We start from the raw sequence: 17546 nt of genomic DNA, 5'->3' as shown, positions 1-17546 counted from the left end.
ATCAGTGGATTGTTTAAAGTGTGCAAATGAATTGTTTTTCATAGCATTCTCTTAAGGAGGAAAATTGTAATGACAAGAATGTTAACAAAACTAGAATTCAAATGGACAGAATTAAAAGACTTTTCGCTGAGATTTAAAAGTATCAATACCCACCAGGTCCATCATTTTGAGCCCTTCTAGCAGCTTACAATTTCGGTTCTTCAGCCTATGAGCTTCATCAATGATCACACATCGCCATGGAATGTTACGGAGCTCAGGACAATCAGTTAAAATCATTTCAAATGTTGTAATGATGGCATGAAATCTGTATGATCCTTTAATTGCACGACCCTAAAAGCATAGAGATTATTATGTAATTATTATATACTGTTAAAACAACTTTATGCATGATTCAAATGCTTTCTTTCAAAACAAAAAAATTCACTGACTAATGATGATAGAATTGTGAATAATACCTAAATCCTGCTCTTAAACCTAAACCTCTTAAACCCAAAGAATTTACTTTGGAAGTTGAAAGCTACTATAACATTGTGCATTCTTTATAAATGTTACCAACAGTATCAAATGTTCTATGGAATACTGATAATGTGACAATGTGGAAGAGAGCCATATTAATAACTTGGATCTGCATAAAAAATCTGCCTTCTCAACACTCCACTCACCCGAATTTTTGTTACTTTTATTTTATTTATTACATTTATATACCATCCTTTTAGCATAGAAGCAACTCAGTGGCTTATGGAGTAAAAACATCAAAGTAAAACATTAAAATATTAGGATGATAAATATGAATATTAAAAATAATATTACATTTGTATCCCGATGAAGGGAACTGCAGCAAAAGCTTATGCTTTATAATAAAATTTTGCTAGTTGGAAAAAGTGCTACAAGACTCTTTCAGATTTTTTGATATGATAGAAAAATGTACTTATAAATCATTCTTAGTTTTGCTTAATCACAGTGGAAAAGCTGTATTGTACCTTTTTTAATCTCCTGATTTAGAAAAACTTAATAGAGTAATATTTATGTGTGCAAAATTTAACGAAAACATTTCCCTTTGGCAACCGCTTTTCCAATCCTGACTTTACATTTTGAAACAATGAAGGACAATAACCAATAAGGAGAAATAGTTATTTGAAGTCATCTTTTATTATACTAATAACATTTACCTGTGGGTCTTTGAAGTACATTTCATATGTCTGAATCATCCTTCGACTGGCTTGGCTCCCATGATACACAACAACATTCAACTCTGTCCATGTACGGAATTCTCTTTCCCAATTGGGGATTGTAGACAATGGGGCAATAACCAAAAATGGACCATGGATTCCTTTTAAATATATCTCATAGAGAAATGTAATGGACTGGATAGTTTTTCCCAATCCCATTTCATCTGCTAAAATGCAGTTGCGTCTGCAATGAATAAATTGTTCAGATCTGAAATTATAATTCAGCTCCTCAAACAAGATTTACAAAACACACTTCCTTATTTATTTGACTGTAAGAATCCTATGTATCAAGAGGACATTTATTTTTAAGAATTAAATAGTGTCAACTCAAACATCCTTCTTAAAACAGAAAAAAAACCACTTCAAGATTTAATACAAATTCATGCACAGAAAAAATGTGTGTGTGTGTGTGTGTGTGTGTGTGTGTAGCCAGGGTGAGTGGAGGAGAGACAGATAATATAGTCACAGAAGTTGTTATTTTACTAATGAAGATCATTAAAACACCCTGTATTTTAAAATATTCAGCGATATTAAATTTGAACAGTCAAACTATACTGTTTTATAATGAATGCATGTTACATACGTGTTGTACCAGTTGAAAAGAAGCCAGTTTACTCCTTCCAACTGGTATTCCCTGAGTTTGTTGTTGTTTTTATATTCTCTGGAACATTCTGATTTCTTCCAGTCATCAGCAGGAGGTCGCTCCTATTTCAAATGCAGCAAATCGTATTAGTGGTTTACACAAACCACATTATTAAGCTACTATTAAGAAACATTTTCAATAGAAAGCTAAATCTTACCACACGTTCTGTTTCTGGCTCCCTAGCCACTAGTTTCTCATATTCTTCAATCTTAGCTTGATCTATGTCTTTCTTTAATTCCCATGTGCTGTCTTCATATGGAAGTGAACACCATTTCACCAAATAATGAGTCACAGGCTTTTTTAAGGGAAAAAAAGCAAACAAAATGATTATATGAAAGTCAATTAATATGATCAATGGCATTGTAATTTTGTAAACTAAATAAAACAGCATATTTCATTGAACTTCTATTTTTAATGTAAAAACAGCACATAAACTGAGAAAGTACTTTGTTGTTAAAGTTACTGATTACTAACCCATAATTCCAATTCTTTTACTATCTGTGAATTCACCAATGACTGACCTTAGAAAACTAAGTAAGAGCTCTCAGAAGAATACACAAAGTTGATTAGCAAGTGTCCTGTATCAGTAAGGAAAGTGGTTTTCCAAGAGAGCAGTTGCAATGAGTATGGAACCAGAAGTTCAAATGGTTTTGAGATGGGCTAGGTTGAGCACTGGGGAAAGATTCCAAGGCAGCACAATAGCTTATATACTGCTTCACAGTGCTTTACAGCCTGCTCTATAATAAATAAATAATAAATAGCTGAGGTCGAAAAAACATATAAACTGCTTAATAGTAATCCTTATAAAGTTGGGCAACTGAAAATCATACCTCTGTAAGTTGAAACTACAGCTAAATCTTTTCTTTTTCCTTTAAACTTCAACAAAAATGTAGCTGAGTTCTCTCTGAAAGCTCTAGCAGGCTGAATACTTTTTCTATTTTTTAAGGATGTTTTCTGTGTAGAATATTTTGTGAAAGCTCACTTGTTCTACCCTGTTCCCCTGAAAATAAGACCTCCCTGGATAATGTCCAATTGGGCGCATGCACTAAAATAAGCTCTCCCCAAAAATATTGCAACACAGCAGCAGCCATGAGGTGACCATGTTCACCACCTCCTGCACCTCAAAAACAATAAAACCTACCAGTAAATAAGACCAAGCACTTTCGAGGTCAAAATAAAATAAGACCCTGTCTTATTTTTGGTAAAACATGGTACTGCAAGTGAGAAAAATGAAAGTTATAATTTCCAAGTCATATTTTTGAGCATCATCACATCTGGATGAACCATTTTTTCTTCTATTCAAACATGTGCAATTCCTGGAAACTGCCTGGACAAGTCCCTGCACTGGACATTAGCTTTAAGTCTCTGAAGCAGAAGTCCCATCAACAACGCAAAATCCAGACGTACTGTAAAGATATGATGATTCACTGGATGAACAGATTCTCTATCACACAGCAAAACTTTAGAGAGCCATCATTTTTCAAGGAACAACAGAATATTAATATTAACAGAAAATTTATAATTTACTGCTGATGGTGGGAGCAATATAATTATAAAACAAAGTATCAATCCAGTCTATTGAGGTAAACCAGCTGCATTTAAAAAGTAAAGCTAAAATAAAACATGAAATTTGGCTATTTGCACATCAGTATTTGCATCCAGAAGATGATGAACCCAATAAAGATCTTTTTTTTTCAATATTAGAATAAAAACCTTCCCTAAAATAATTCAGAGAGACTCACTTTCAAGTTGTTCTATGGCAAACAAACCTTAGGTTTTTTTTTGTATAGGGCAGTCTGTGATTTAAACCAGGCATAAAAGAGAAGAAGAGAAATAGTTTGTGTGGTTATTGTGGGAGATCACTATTCATAAATTCACTACAATAGAATTCCAAACATAAAACGTCAACAGAATGAACTAAAAGAAGCAAAAGTTCTATTTGATATCCCAGCTTGGTCTCCTATGGATTTGCTGCATGGATCTATCTGATTTGAAGAATGTCCTATGATTTGATCCCATCTAATAGCATGCATCTTCACCTGAATAATATCATATTTCATAAATACCAAAATTTTGGTTTCGGACACAGCCTAGCATGCTCATAATTAGCTGGTCTTCTAAGTAAATATACCATAGTAAATCCTCAACTCAGATCCGAGTTTCCTGTGAGAGTTCTTTGAAATGAAGCCACATGTGATGCTGAAGGGCAACTGAACTACTCAAGGCTTTTGAAGCACAATCTCTGGAGGGATGAACAACATTTACTGTTTAGCAAAGACAGAGGAAATCTTTTCATAAGAAAAATGCAGGTATTTAGTAAGGCAAGTCTAGTACTGTATTTTAAGTATAAGACACTCTGGAGTATAAGACGCAGCTTAGTTTTTGGGGAGGAAAATCAGAAGAAAAAAAATTCTACCTCTGTCTACCAGCATCCATGGTATTTAGCTGGCTAATTTCCTGTCAGTGTGTGAGTTCATGACTTGGTCAGGCAATGAATAGGCATAGCAACTAAGTCAGCCAATGAGGGCTTTTTGGACTCTGAAACAGTACTTGCTATGTGAGCAACAAGGAGACAGGAAGGAGCCTGGCTGAGCTGAGAAGTGAAAGAGAAACTACTTGTGTTTTGCTTGTATTTAGTGCTATCTTGGAAAACCTGCTTTTGGTATTGTATTGTATATTATTATTATTATTTTGAATCCTGTTGAATCAGTTACTTGTGTGTGCTTTCTGAATGTGATTACTGCTGCAAACTGTGACCAGCCAGGTCAGCTTTAGCACTGATAGCAGCATGATTCAGCACAGCTGACTGGCGGATAGATCAGACTGCAGGAATACCCCACAATCAGCTGTTCCAGGCTGCAGGGATTGCCACAGACCATCCCTGCTTCACGTTTTTGGCCTTTGGTGGGGGTGGGTGGAGGTACATTTGGTGTATAAGATGCACCCAAATTTTCACCTTCTTTTGGGGGGAGGGAAGGTGTGTCTTATACTCTGAAAAATACGGTAATTGTCCTGACGAACAATGAAGCTAAAGAATAAAATTTCCAACTTACTCAGTCAGGTTTTCTCCCTTTGTTTTCCACAGACCTGAATGTTGCTAGTTTATGGCTACTAAGGTTAATATATTTTAAGTATTATTGACTTTAAAGAAATCACAGTCCTCCTCCAGCACCTTCAAGCCTCTTGGATCTTGCAGATACTTTTGTTTTAAGCAAGATTGATTGATGATTGATTCATTCATTCATCAAATGGCACATTTTAAGCAAGAATCTGTGGCTAACAAGCAACACCGTGGAACTAAAAATACCACATCCTGAATGGTCTACCTCTCGTTTGAACAATGTTACATTTCAAATAATTTTTTCAGTGTATGATCTAATGACTTCACCAACAATATCAGTGCTTAGCCCCCTACTTCTGCATTCAAATTCATTTCTATTTGTATAATCACCCACTCACTAAAACACATGGGCAGATAATAAAGTTTAAAAATAATACATACATAGATACATACACACATACACGTGTGTGTATACACACATGTATATATGTTCTTTTATAAAAATATATATAAAACCAGCAAAAATATGTGTTCTACATCAGCAATCCCTAACCTTTCTGGCTTTGTAGATCGACGGAGGGGAGAAAGGGGATAGTTCCATGGAAGCAGTGGGCGAGCATGTGCAGTTCCAATTGGGCGAGTGGCATGTGTGTTCACCACTCACGCAAATGGAATATTGCGCATACACTATTGCGCGTATTGCCTGCCACTTCAACAGCCCAGTTCTAAATGGGGATCACTGTTCTACATGGTTTGGAAAGACTGGCTTTACACTTCTCATCTACTATGGTAGTCTATGCACAACCACCTGGAAGGAAGGACTAATCATATTAACAATACTGACAAATATAAGAATGTCTGACCAAGAACTGGTTGACGCCTCCAGTAGATGAACTGTAGCTCAGACTGGTCGTTGTGGATGTGATACAAAACAGCAAGTGAAACTCAATCGATAGAAGTATCTTTCTTATTTGTTACCGTGTTCCCCTGAAAATTTGACGGTCTTATTTTCTTTTGGCCCCCAAAATAAGCGCTTGGCCTTATTTTCAGGGAAATCTTATTATTTTTGAGGTGCAGGAGGCGGTGAGCATGGTCACCTCATGGCTGCTGCTGCGATGCAATATTTTCAGGAAGGGCTTATTTTCGGGGGAAGGTTTATTTTCAGGAAACAGGGTACATTTACTGTCGTCCAGAAATATGCTGATGGAAGAGATAAGGCAAAAATGAAAATAAAAAGTTTTTTCTTCCTTGATTTAACTGGCCACAATAGAAACAAATCTGGTGAAATCGATATGAAGAAATTATAGAAGACTGTGATATAAATATCACATCAATATTGATAATATGTTGCATCCAAAAAATGTGGAAAATACAGACAAGAGAGATCTGCTCCAATTAATGAAGAAATTGATACTGAACTAAATAACAACAAATTTTAAGTGAGGTCACATACTTCTATAGAAAACAAGTCAACCTACTTGCAAATCAAAACTAAACACAATAATGATACTAAAATATAAGACATCGAAACAGAACCACACGAATTGGATAAAATAATTCATAGCTCTGATAGAAAGATGATAGGGAGACTATATAAATTTCTCCTGAAGCATAAAATGGAAGAGGAAATCATGAAAGAACAAATGATAAAATGGGCACAGAACTTTGGCTATAATATTGAATTGGATAAATGAGAAAAAATTTGGGGAACAAACTTAAAAATGACACTATCAGTTACATACAAGGAAAATCAGTACAAAATGTTTTACAGATGGCACCTGGCACCAACAAGGTTAGCTAAAATCTCAACAAATACCTCCCCAAAATGCTGGAAATGTGAATCAATACATGGAACATACTACCACTTATGGTGGACCTGTGAGGAGGCTAAAAAGTTTTGGAAAAGGATCAAAAAGTGGCTAGAGGTAATAACAGGTGTTAAAATAGAATTGAAACCTGAAGTTTTTTTATTAGGAATAATGACTGTGAAATATAAAAAAGAAATTCAGTATTTAATATTACATATAATTACGGTGGCAAGGATTGCCTTTGCCCAGAAATGGAAAAACAAAGTAATTCCAAGTGAAGATGAAATAATAAGAAAGGTTATGGTCTGCGCTGAAATGGACAAATTAACAAAAGAAATCCAGGGAAAAGAAGAAGCAGAATACTACCAGATATGGGATAAATGGTATAAGGTGGATGGAGGAAAGAAACAAGGATCAATGAAGGAAGACAACAAAGCCCAAAAATAGTAGTTAAGGAGAATTAACACATATATATGTATCCAAGTGGTTTAAACCTACTAGAGGTAATCAGCCAATATAGCAGACAGAGGAGTAAGATAAGAGGGTTGAGAATAGTGAAATACAAATGAAATATAATAGAAGGGGAAACAATATAATGTGAGCAATATCGATTGGCAATTGCTATTAGAAAGAACAGGAAGCTCCTGTTCGCATTGTATTGTGTAAATGTGATGTACATATAAGTTTTGTGTATGTGTATTTTATATGTTTGTAAATAAAATTTAAAACTATTACAAAAAAAAAGAAAACAAGTCAAGAAGCCCACCACTATCGGGTAGTACATTTCTCTACAAGATTAGAAAAGGGAAAGTATAGCAATAAAGATAGAAGTGGTACTAGTGTTAGGGCTGATATTTGCAGGATTGAATGCAAAATTGGAATTGAGGAAATATCAATAAACAAAATTTTGGTGGGGATGCAACACCAGACTGTTGGCATTTGCAAAGTCCATTTCAAAATAAAAACAAAAAACAACAAATAACCACTGAAGATGAGCTGCCAAGAACTATCACTGGAACACTGAAAACAGAACTGTTCTTTGAATCAAAGCCAAAATTTTGCTATAGAAGATGCTCTGGAATACAGAAGTCTCCTGCCAAAAAACTTAATTTGAATTCTATGTAGTATGGACTAATATGCATGAAGAATATATATATATATATATATATATATATATATATATATATATGTATGTATGTATGTATGTATGTATGTATGTATGTATGTGTGTATGTGTATGTGTATGTGTATGTGTATGTGTATGTGTATGTGTATGTGTATGTGTATGTGTATGTGTATGTGTATGTGTATGTGTATGTATGTATGTATGTATGTATGTATGTATGTATGTGTTACAACCCCTGGTATGCCCAAATATGGGAGGAAGCTCACTACTCCCTCTTTCTGTCCTTCGGCTCATCACAACAAACCATCCAGGCAGAAAACCATATTTTTATTTTTAATGTTGCCTTTTTATATTTGTGTTGCACAAATACAACACACACACACACACACACACACACACACACATATATATATATATATAATCAGCATAAATGCAACACAAATGTAACAAAGGCAACATAAAAAAATGCCTTTCTGCTTGGATAGCTCCTAAGGTGAGCTGAAAGACAGAAAAGGGAAGCAGTATGCTCTCTCCCATATTTGGGCATACCAGGGGTTGTGACACAATACATACCTATTTCCCTGGCTTAGCTGATAAAGGAGGAGAGCCTTTAGTGGCTAATACATCTGCCTGATATGTAATACAGCCTAGGTTCAATTCCCAGTAAGGGTATGGCTAGCTGATGAGAGCTAAATAGCTTGAAATAGATCTATACTAGTCTCCCTTTATTTATTTATCAGCACAAATGCAACACAAATGTAACAAAGGCAACATAAAAAAATGGCTTTCGGCCTGGATGGCTCCTAGGGTGAGCCGAAAGACAGAAAAGGGAAGCAGTATGTTCCCTCCCATATTTGGGCATACCAGGAGTTGTGACACAATACATACATACATACATACATACATACATACACACACAAAACCACAATGCTCACAATGAATAAGATGATGTAACACTTTAAAATGATGAAAGGTTTTCCTGAATATTGAAAATTGTGAAATTATTTTTCCCCACAGATTTAAAGACAAAAATACATTCTAACAGTGTTTCTTGAACTTTTTCTCTCTCATGATCTTCCCCACTTTTAAAACTACGCAGGAGTTTGATTTATGTGGGTTATATTTCAATATTTACTGAATTTAAAATTATAACTGACACATACACTGCTGCTACAATTATTTGATAGAGTTTTAGTCTACAAAAGTTTCCTGTCTTGGGTGAAACAGTATATCACAATGATGGCGAATCTTTTAGAAACCAAGAACCCAAATTGCAACCCAAAACCCACTTATTTATCGCAAAGTGCCAACACGGCAATTTAACCTGAATACTGAGGTTTTACTACCTAAAATAATGATAAACAAGGCAGAGTCCAGCTAATTGTTCTACAAAAAACATGATAAATGCACTTTTATGCCCCCTTCATTTTTTTCCTGCTTTTGAAATATTACATTTAGCAACAATAAAAAAGATAAACTTTTGTAATATCATTTCCCTTTCTCTCTCTCTCTCTTTCCCTCCATCCTTCCCTCCACCTCTCTCTTTCCCACCCTCCCTCTCTTTTCCAGTCTCTCTCCCTTTCTGCCCCCCTGGGAGAGAAAGGTGATGGAGCTGGGCTGGGGCGACAGCACGCATGCCCAGAGAGGACTCTGAGTGCCACCTCTGGCACGCATGCCATATGTTCGCCACTGGTATATCATGAACAATATATCATCAGCATCATAAAGTTATGGGTTTTTTGATATGCTAGTGCTACCCAAAATCTATTATAACATACCGTATTTTTCAGAGTATAAGAAGCACTCCCCCCCAAAAGAGGGTGAAAATTTGGGTGCATCTTATACACGATATGTAGCCCTGCCCACCCCCACCCTTTGGCCTCTGCCTCCCAGCAATTTGCCTCTTTGCAGCAAACAGCGAACAACCAGTTTCAGCTTCAGCATAGCCTGATTAGCACAAGGACTCCCAACCATCAGCTGTTTCAGGCTGCAGGGATTGCCATTGCCTATTGCTGCCTCCACACGCCTAAAACAGCTGATCATCCCACTGAAACTGAAATGGGCTGTTTGCTGCAAGGAAGTACATTGCTGGGAGGCAGAGACAGATTTTTTTCCTTGTGCTAATTAGGCTGAAACTGGCTGTTTGCTGTTTACTTCAAGGAGGTAAGTCAATAACTATAAATGCCTATAGAATGTTCAAATTATTAGACTTATTTTTTAAAGATTGCTTTATTATTGTTCTATACAACTTAACAAAATGAAGAAGCTTTTTAAAATAAATGCTTGATCTGAAGAGGCCCAGTGCTATTGTATCTTCTTTTAAATAGCAGAGAATAACGTATACTGCCAGAAAGCCATATCAATTTTAGCAGCAACTGTACAAGTATAATCTGAAATGTAACAGGGTCCTGTTGTAGTATTAACATAAGGCAACTGAGTTAGACCCTGACTTAGTCATGTTTGGAATAGATCTATTTAAATAATTGGAAGAGTTAGTGTGACTACATTAAATAAAACTTTCTGGCATTAATATACTGCTATAATGTATCTTTCTCCAATTCTTTGCTATTTCTATGGGTTAGGCACACATGCTCATAAATGCACCACAAACAGTTTATATTGTCTGTACTATTTGCTGCAAGGAGGCAAATTACTGGGAGGCAGATGCAGATCCCCCCACCCCGGTTTTGCTCCCCAAAAACTAGGTGCGTCTTATACTTCGGAGTGTCTTATACTCCAAAAATACGGTATACTGTATATTCAATATATGGCTGGGGTGGTGACAAAATTTATTTTAACAATGATTTGACAACCATATAATTAATATAAAATGCTTAATAAATGTCACTTCCTAAATTTGAACTTTCAAATAATAATAATTATATGTATTTAATTACATTTTCATTTTATGTGAAATTTTAATTTATATAGAGAATAATAAAAATAAGTTACATTCAAAAAGCAAATATAACAGTATAAGCCAAATTGTAAAATTTCATTGACACACAAATGCAGTGTGAATTACAATATAAAATATTTACATTATTACTAGTCTTCCTCTTCTTTTTCTATTCCCATATTTTACATATTGTTTTGGCATATATCTTCCATATCAATTGATAAAGCAACATTTTGTCCAGGTGAAGGATATGGATGTTCAAGTACAGGTAATCTTTAAACTTATAACCATAATAGAGGTTACCCATCATGGTTGTGAGTTGTAGAACAGGTCAATCATGTGATCCAATTTTACAAGGTTTTCTGATGAACTCTGTGGTCATTAAGTGGACCAATGGTGTGCTAAGAATGTTGTTTTGCCAAAAACCTAAAGTAAAAACTGATAGTTTTTCAGCAAAATTATCTTAGAATGTGGTCACATGACTGAAGGATGCTATCAATCAATGACTTTCAATGAGACCCAGTTGCTGAGCAGCCAAAGTTCAATCACTTGATTGTGAGGGTGGTGACCATGGAGCTTTAAATTTGGGTTGTAAGTAGCCTCCCCAAAGATCCACTGTAACTTCAAATGGCTGTTAAGCAACCAAGCTGAGGACTAAGTGCAGTATAATTTAAAACTTAATGTGTATCCAAAAATGTAACAGAAATACCCATTACAATAAATTAAAATGAAAATAATTTTAGCAATGTACAGCAAAGGACAAGTATAAAAAGTGGGAAAAGGCGCAAATAACTAAGGCAAAATATCAGCAAATAGCCTGAGCCTGTGAGGAAAGCTAAGATTCACAATGAACAAAGACTTACGAAAAAAAGTAAAAAATAACCAAAAAAATGTTCTTCCAACATGTTAAAAACAAGAAAAAAGTCAAGGTAACAATTGGTCCATTGCTGAGAGAAAGTGGCAAGAAGGTGACAAACAACAGGGAGAAAGCAGAACTACTTAATTCAATTTTTTGCATCTGTCTTTACACAAAGGGAAAAAAACAGCCCAACCTATCAAAAAAAGCACCACAAAAAACAATTAGGAATACAAGTTAAAATAGGGAAGAGAATTGTCAGTGAGCACCTATCTACCCTAGATGAGTTCAAATCACCAGGATCAGATGGATTAATCAAATGGATTACATCCCAAGATTCTGAAGGAACTGGCAGACGAGATCTCAGACCCACTGAATTACCCTAGATGAGTTCAAATCACCAGGATCAGATGGATTACATCCCAAGATTCTGAAGGAACCGGCAAACGAGATCCTTTCAAAGATCCTGGAGCACTGGGGAACTGCCAGAGGACAGGAAAAGAGCTGAAGTAGTTCCCATCTTCAAAAAAGGGGAAAAAATAGATCCAGCAAACTACAGACCTATCAGCCTGACCTCAATACCAGGGAAGATTCTGGAAAAGATAATCAAGCAATGAATCAGCGAACATCTAGAAGCAACCAAGTAATAACCAAAAGCCAACATGGGTTTGTCAAAAACAGAGCATGACAGACTAATCTTATTGCATTCTTTGACAAAGGGACAACATTAGTGGACCAGATGAATGCTGTCGATATCATTTATTTGGACTTCAGTAAGGCATTTGCTAAAGTAGACCATAACCTACTACTAGATAAAGTAGAAAAATGTGGGTTAGACAGCATCACCACCAGATGGATTCGTAACAGGGTGACCAACTGAACTCAATGTATAGTCCTCAATGGAATTGCATCTACATGGAGGGAAGTATGCAGTGGAGTACTCCTAGGCTCTTTTATAGGCCCAGTACTCTTCAACATCTTCATCAATGACTTGGACAAGGGGATGGATGGGGAACTCATCAAATTTGCAGATGACACCGAGCTGCCCGGAATAGCCAAAACTCCAGAAGATAGGCTTAAGATACAGAAGGATCTTGACAAACCTAAACATTGGGCACTATCTAACAAAATGAAATTCAATGGTAAAAAAAATATGGTTCTACATTTAGGCAAGAAAAACAAAAGGCACAGGTACAGTATACGTGGTACCTTGCTCAATAGTAGTAACTGTGAGAGGGATCTTGGAGTTCTAGTGGACAACCATTTAAATATGAGCCAGCAATGTGCAGCCGCTGCCAAAAAAGCCAACACAGTTCTAGGCTGCATAAACAGAGGGATAGAAACAAGATCACATGAAGTGTTAATACCACTTTATAATGCCTTGGTAAGGCCACACTTAGAATATTGCATTCAGTTTTGGTCACCACGATGTAAAAAAGATGTGGAGACTCTAGAAAGAGTGCAGAGAAGAGCAACAAAGATAATTAGTGGGCTGGAGGCTAAAACATATGAAGAACGGTTGCAGGAACTGGGTATGTCTAGTTTAATGAAAAGAAGGACTAGGGGAGACATGATAGCAGTGTTCCAATATCTCAGGGGTTGCCACAAAGAAGAGAGCCTAGCTATTCTCCAAAGCACCTAAGGGTACGACAAGAAGCAATAGGTGGAAACTAATCAAGGAGAGAAGCAACTTAGAACTAAGGAGAAATTTCCTGACAGTTAGAACAATTAATCAGTGGAACAACTTGTCTCCAGAAGTTGTGAATGCTCCAACACTGGAAGTTTTTAAGAAGATGTTGGAAAACCAATTGTCTGAAGTGGTATAGGGTTTCCTGCCTAAGCAGCGGGTTGGACTAGAAGGCCTCCAAGGTCCCTGACAACTCTTATTCTATGTATGGTATACTTCATTTTAATTTTGCTAGCAAACAAGTGCAATTTAAAAAACAAATAAATAAACTTACCTCTCCACTATCGTCTTTGCTGTGTGAAATATCCATTATTCGGTCAACTTCAACATAATCTGGATTAAAAAGTTCATCATCTATCTATTCAAGGGCAAGCATGGATAAAGGAAAAAAAAATCAGTAAATAAAACAGTAGGGACACTATAACACAAAATGCATGTTTGGTAAACTATAGCATTAATTGAAATGCAACAATCCAGAATGATAACATTTCTGAGGGACCTGAACTTCTTTCGCTTTGTTAACTGGGTCTCTTAATCACAGTGCAAAGTTTTTTTATCATACAAGAATGTTTAAGAATAGGAATGTTTAGGGTTATTTTAAATGAAATGAGAAATTACAATTCACTAACAAACAGCCTAAAATGTTTATAGCATATGATGCATTTAGCATTCTTGAAGACTGAAGTATAGAAGTTGGAATTATGAAAGCTATATGCTGTAGATAAAAACTTCAGAAATCACCTAATTACTGCTTAAATCATATTCAGAAAAAAAATATTCCTGAAGAAATAAATTAGATATCCTCTTTGTTTCCTACTTTATCTTGGCAATGATCTTATTGATTATATTTCTTAAATTTATGTTAGATCTGATATATAATTGTGTACAAATCAAATCTATTATAAATACATACTTTTTCTTCTTATATGATATAGTGTAGTGGTTTTACTTGTTCAATCAATGATTTACAGAGATTGCCTGGACAAGTCCCTGCAATTTTCTGGTTAAGATTTTTCAGAAGTGCTTTGCTATTGGCTCCTTCCTAGAGCTGAGAGAAGGTGACAAGCCCAAGGTCACCCAGCTGGCTTTGTGCCTAGGGCAGAACTATAACTCACTGTCTCCTAGTTTCTAGTCTCATGCCTTAACAGCTTCACCAAATTGGCTCTCATGTGCTTACTGGTACAAGCTACAGGCAAACACACATAGCACTTTTTGAATAATTGAAAAGTTCAAGGGATTTCAGATACATTATTTTAATTGTTGAATTGGCATATTCTAAAAGCAAAGATCTTGCCAATCAGTTTTGGATACTTGGTTTTTGCTTGATATATCTCTTACATGGCAGATAACTTTATCCATCAATAGCTACTTCTAAGTATCCTTTCCACTAACTTTCCACCATGGAACCTGATGTTCTATAGATACAGATGGTTTCAGAAGAGAACGGAACATACAGATTCTCTTGAGTCATGCCAAATCTAACCAATTTAAGTTGTAACTTCTTTTTAATTGATTATACCATGAAAGTGGTGGAGAAATTCAACCAGAGAAACTGTTTTGGATAATATGGTGTTTTAAAGTGGACTGTCTCTAAAAAATTAATCAGCTTATTGCAGCCTGTTAACTATTTAATTTTCAGAGAAAAGTGTATTATTCCATCATGACTGAGGAATTATTCAAATTCTGCAAATTAAGTAGCTAATTCACTGCAATGGGTTGATTAATTAAGTTGTTATGTAGCCCAGTTAATGTGGATTAACTTTGTTCATTCTCACCTGCTGATCGAAATGAGGAACTTATGAAGCTGCCTATAAGGAGAAGCCATTGACATACCACTTTGAGAAAGTTAGTTGGGAACATTTTAATTTCACACCTTTTTCAGCAGACATGGAAAATACTGAAAAATCAAAAATATTATGTACTATCTTGGTCTAAAAAGATATTTATAATAAAGGTGGAATATAATGGAGTAAGAAAATTGCTTCAACATCATGACAGCATAAATAGGTAATAATCTTGAAGCAGTTTTAATATTCTGTAAATGCCCCTGAGATGAGACCCATTTGGCCTTCCAAAAGAGCGTAAAAATCTGGCTCTGCCAACTGGAGTGAGTTCTAATCAGGGTGTGGAATTCTGGAAGTGGCTAACAAATTACAATCAATCAATCAATCAATCAATCAATCAATCAATAATACATGATAGCATAACATGTCTTTGCTAACTGTCTAGAACAGTGTTTCTCAAACTTGGCGACTTTAAGTCCTGTGGACTTCAACTCCCAGAATTCCCCAGCCAGCTATGCTTAAAGTCACCAAGTTTGAGAAACACTGGTCTAGAAGGTGACCATAATCTCTAAGTTTCCATGTAATCATGGAAAAACCACTGTCTTGGTAACAAAGCATTCTACTCATAATTTATGACATGGTTTATAATAGAGGACACAGTTTATCAAACAGTAATCTCAAATTAAGGGTTTAAAAGGACATAATTGGCATCTTGGACACAAAAACTGAAGAAAAATTAAAGAAAATTGGTATAATTTAGTAAGAAAAATAATCTTCAGAAAGTACTGCATATAGTATTCTGAACCAGCAACAGTTTGTGAATGTGGCATGTGCTACATGTGACTTTATGCTGATTAGAATTGGTTTACCTACATTAAACTTCAGTTTGTCAACTTCCAGACACTAATTCCATAGTCTACTGAGAACAGCACCCAAATAAATCAACATTGCTTATGAAATCTTTAGCTAGTTTGTTTTCAAGCTTTGCCTGAAGCTGATATACCAGCTGTTGCTAACAATTTTCTAATTGTTCCCTACCAGTTTGATTTAAAGATGTAAAGAAAAGAGAAAGGATTTGTAGTCCTACAAACCATATTTACTAAAGAACAGCACAATAAACTTATTCTATCTCTAAAGTTTTATATAGCTTTTGAGACAGAACAATAAACAAAAATGCATTAATTGTTGGGCAGTTAAATAATTCCATATTTCCTAGAGGGGAACCTCCTGTATCTTTTGGATCACAGTGTGCTGTTTTGTTCCTTCTTCTTCTGTTTCAGTGTAAATACTCAGTCCCAGTGACACTGTAAAGTGAGGGGATATCGTGTTAACCCACATGCCAGTGAAATTAGATCTTCCCATTATTTCACCTAGTTATGGCAGCCATAAAACTCACCATCTACCAACTACTAAATGATTATCAGGAGTAACTTTGTGGGCAGCTCAGGCTTCATACTAAGTGGCAGACCAACCACTATTTTGCCAGTTTGCTTAGAAAAATAACAGGGCTTTAATTAAATATTAAATGAAATAAAGATTCAGGACTAACATGTTTTTGCTCATATTCCTTTGCTACTTGATTAGGCATGAAGATGTATGACACATATTGCTCAGATCACTAGCTTTTCTGTTAGTTTAAGCCTCAGCTAGCTCTAGTTTGTTTGAAACAGACTAGACTGAAATTAAGAAATTCTCTGGAAAACGTGACAACAATGTGGGGAAGGGGAAAATTATTTATTTGTACATATATTTATAAAACTAGTTCCTTAGAATCATTCATTCTATAACAATTAATAATACAATAAAGTCTAAAACTTGTAGCAATGTAAGAAGCCATCATAATGAAGTACAATCCAAAATAAATTAAAAAACCACAAGATTCAAGACCATTAAAAATCAAGAGAATTTAAACATCAATCCACTTCGGTAGATTGCCTAAAAGTCTGTTTTCAAAATATTTAATAAAAATATTTATCCAGCCTATATAAAGTATTATTTTAAAGGAGCCTATGGGAGACCATCTTTACAATGTTATGGGTAATCTCTTCAAGGCATATAGGTATTTACAGACATATGAGATCCAGATTACTGTTTCACTCTGTTAAGCTACCACATCGTGCATCTGCTTACATTCCAAATAGTTTTCAAAAGAAATTGCAGGTACATTGAATAGAAATGACTGAGCTTTACATGATGGAGTTATCAATGAACCTCAGCCTCACTACATGATTAAATCCAATTGAAATAATAAAAATATACCTCTGAAAGGAACTTATTTTGAGCCTGCTTTGCTTTAAATCTTTTAATCTTCTGTTGAATTCTCCTGTCTTTGTCCAGTACTTCCACAGATGCCCATTGGCAGTGGAGGTAAGAGCTAAAAGAAGAAAGAAAAATAATCATAACACTATTTATCAGCTTAATGTTTATGCAAACTGATTGTCTTAATAAAATAA

At 35.3% G+C, this 17546-nt stretch overlaps 1 protein-coding gene across 7 annotated transcripts in view; it reads right to left on the bottom strand.

Moving 5' to 3' along the window:
* The window catches only part of CHD7 (chromodomain helicase DNA binding protein 7), a 200897-nt gene that overhangs the window by 39872 nt on the left and 143479 nt on the right, over positions 1-17546 (bottom strand). For all 7 annotated transcript variants that reach the window (XM_081952139.1, XM_081952138.1, XM_081952140.1 and 4 more), the window contains 6 exons: positions 17353-17467; positions 13584-13667; positions 2030-2167; positions 1813-1934; positions 1170-1413; positions 154-330 (listed from right to left, as the gene is read on the bottom strand). In XM_081952139.1, the coding sequence (XP_081808265.1) occupies positions 154-330; positions 1170-1413; positions 1813-1934; positions 2030-2167; positions 13584-13667; positions 17353-17467 (880 nt within the window). The remainder of the gene's footprint in view (positions 1-153; positions 331-1169; positions 1414-1812; positions 1935-2029; positions 2168-13583; positions 13668-17352; positions 17468-17546) is intronic.

The sequence above is a fragment of the Natrix helvetica genome, assembly GCF_964273705.1.
Source record: "Natrix helvetica genome assembly, chromosome: 4".
NCBI classification, from domain to species: Eukaryota; Metazoa; Chordata; class Lepidosauria; order Squamata; family Natricidae; genus Natrix; species Natrix helvetica.
This window is presented reverse-complemented; position numbering and strand designations above follow the sequence as displayed.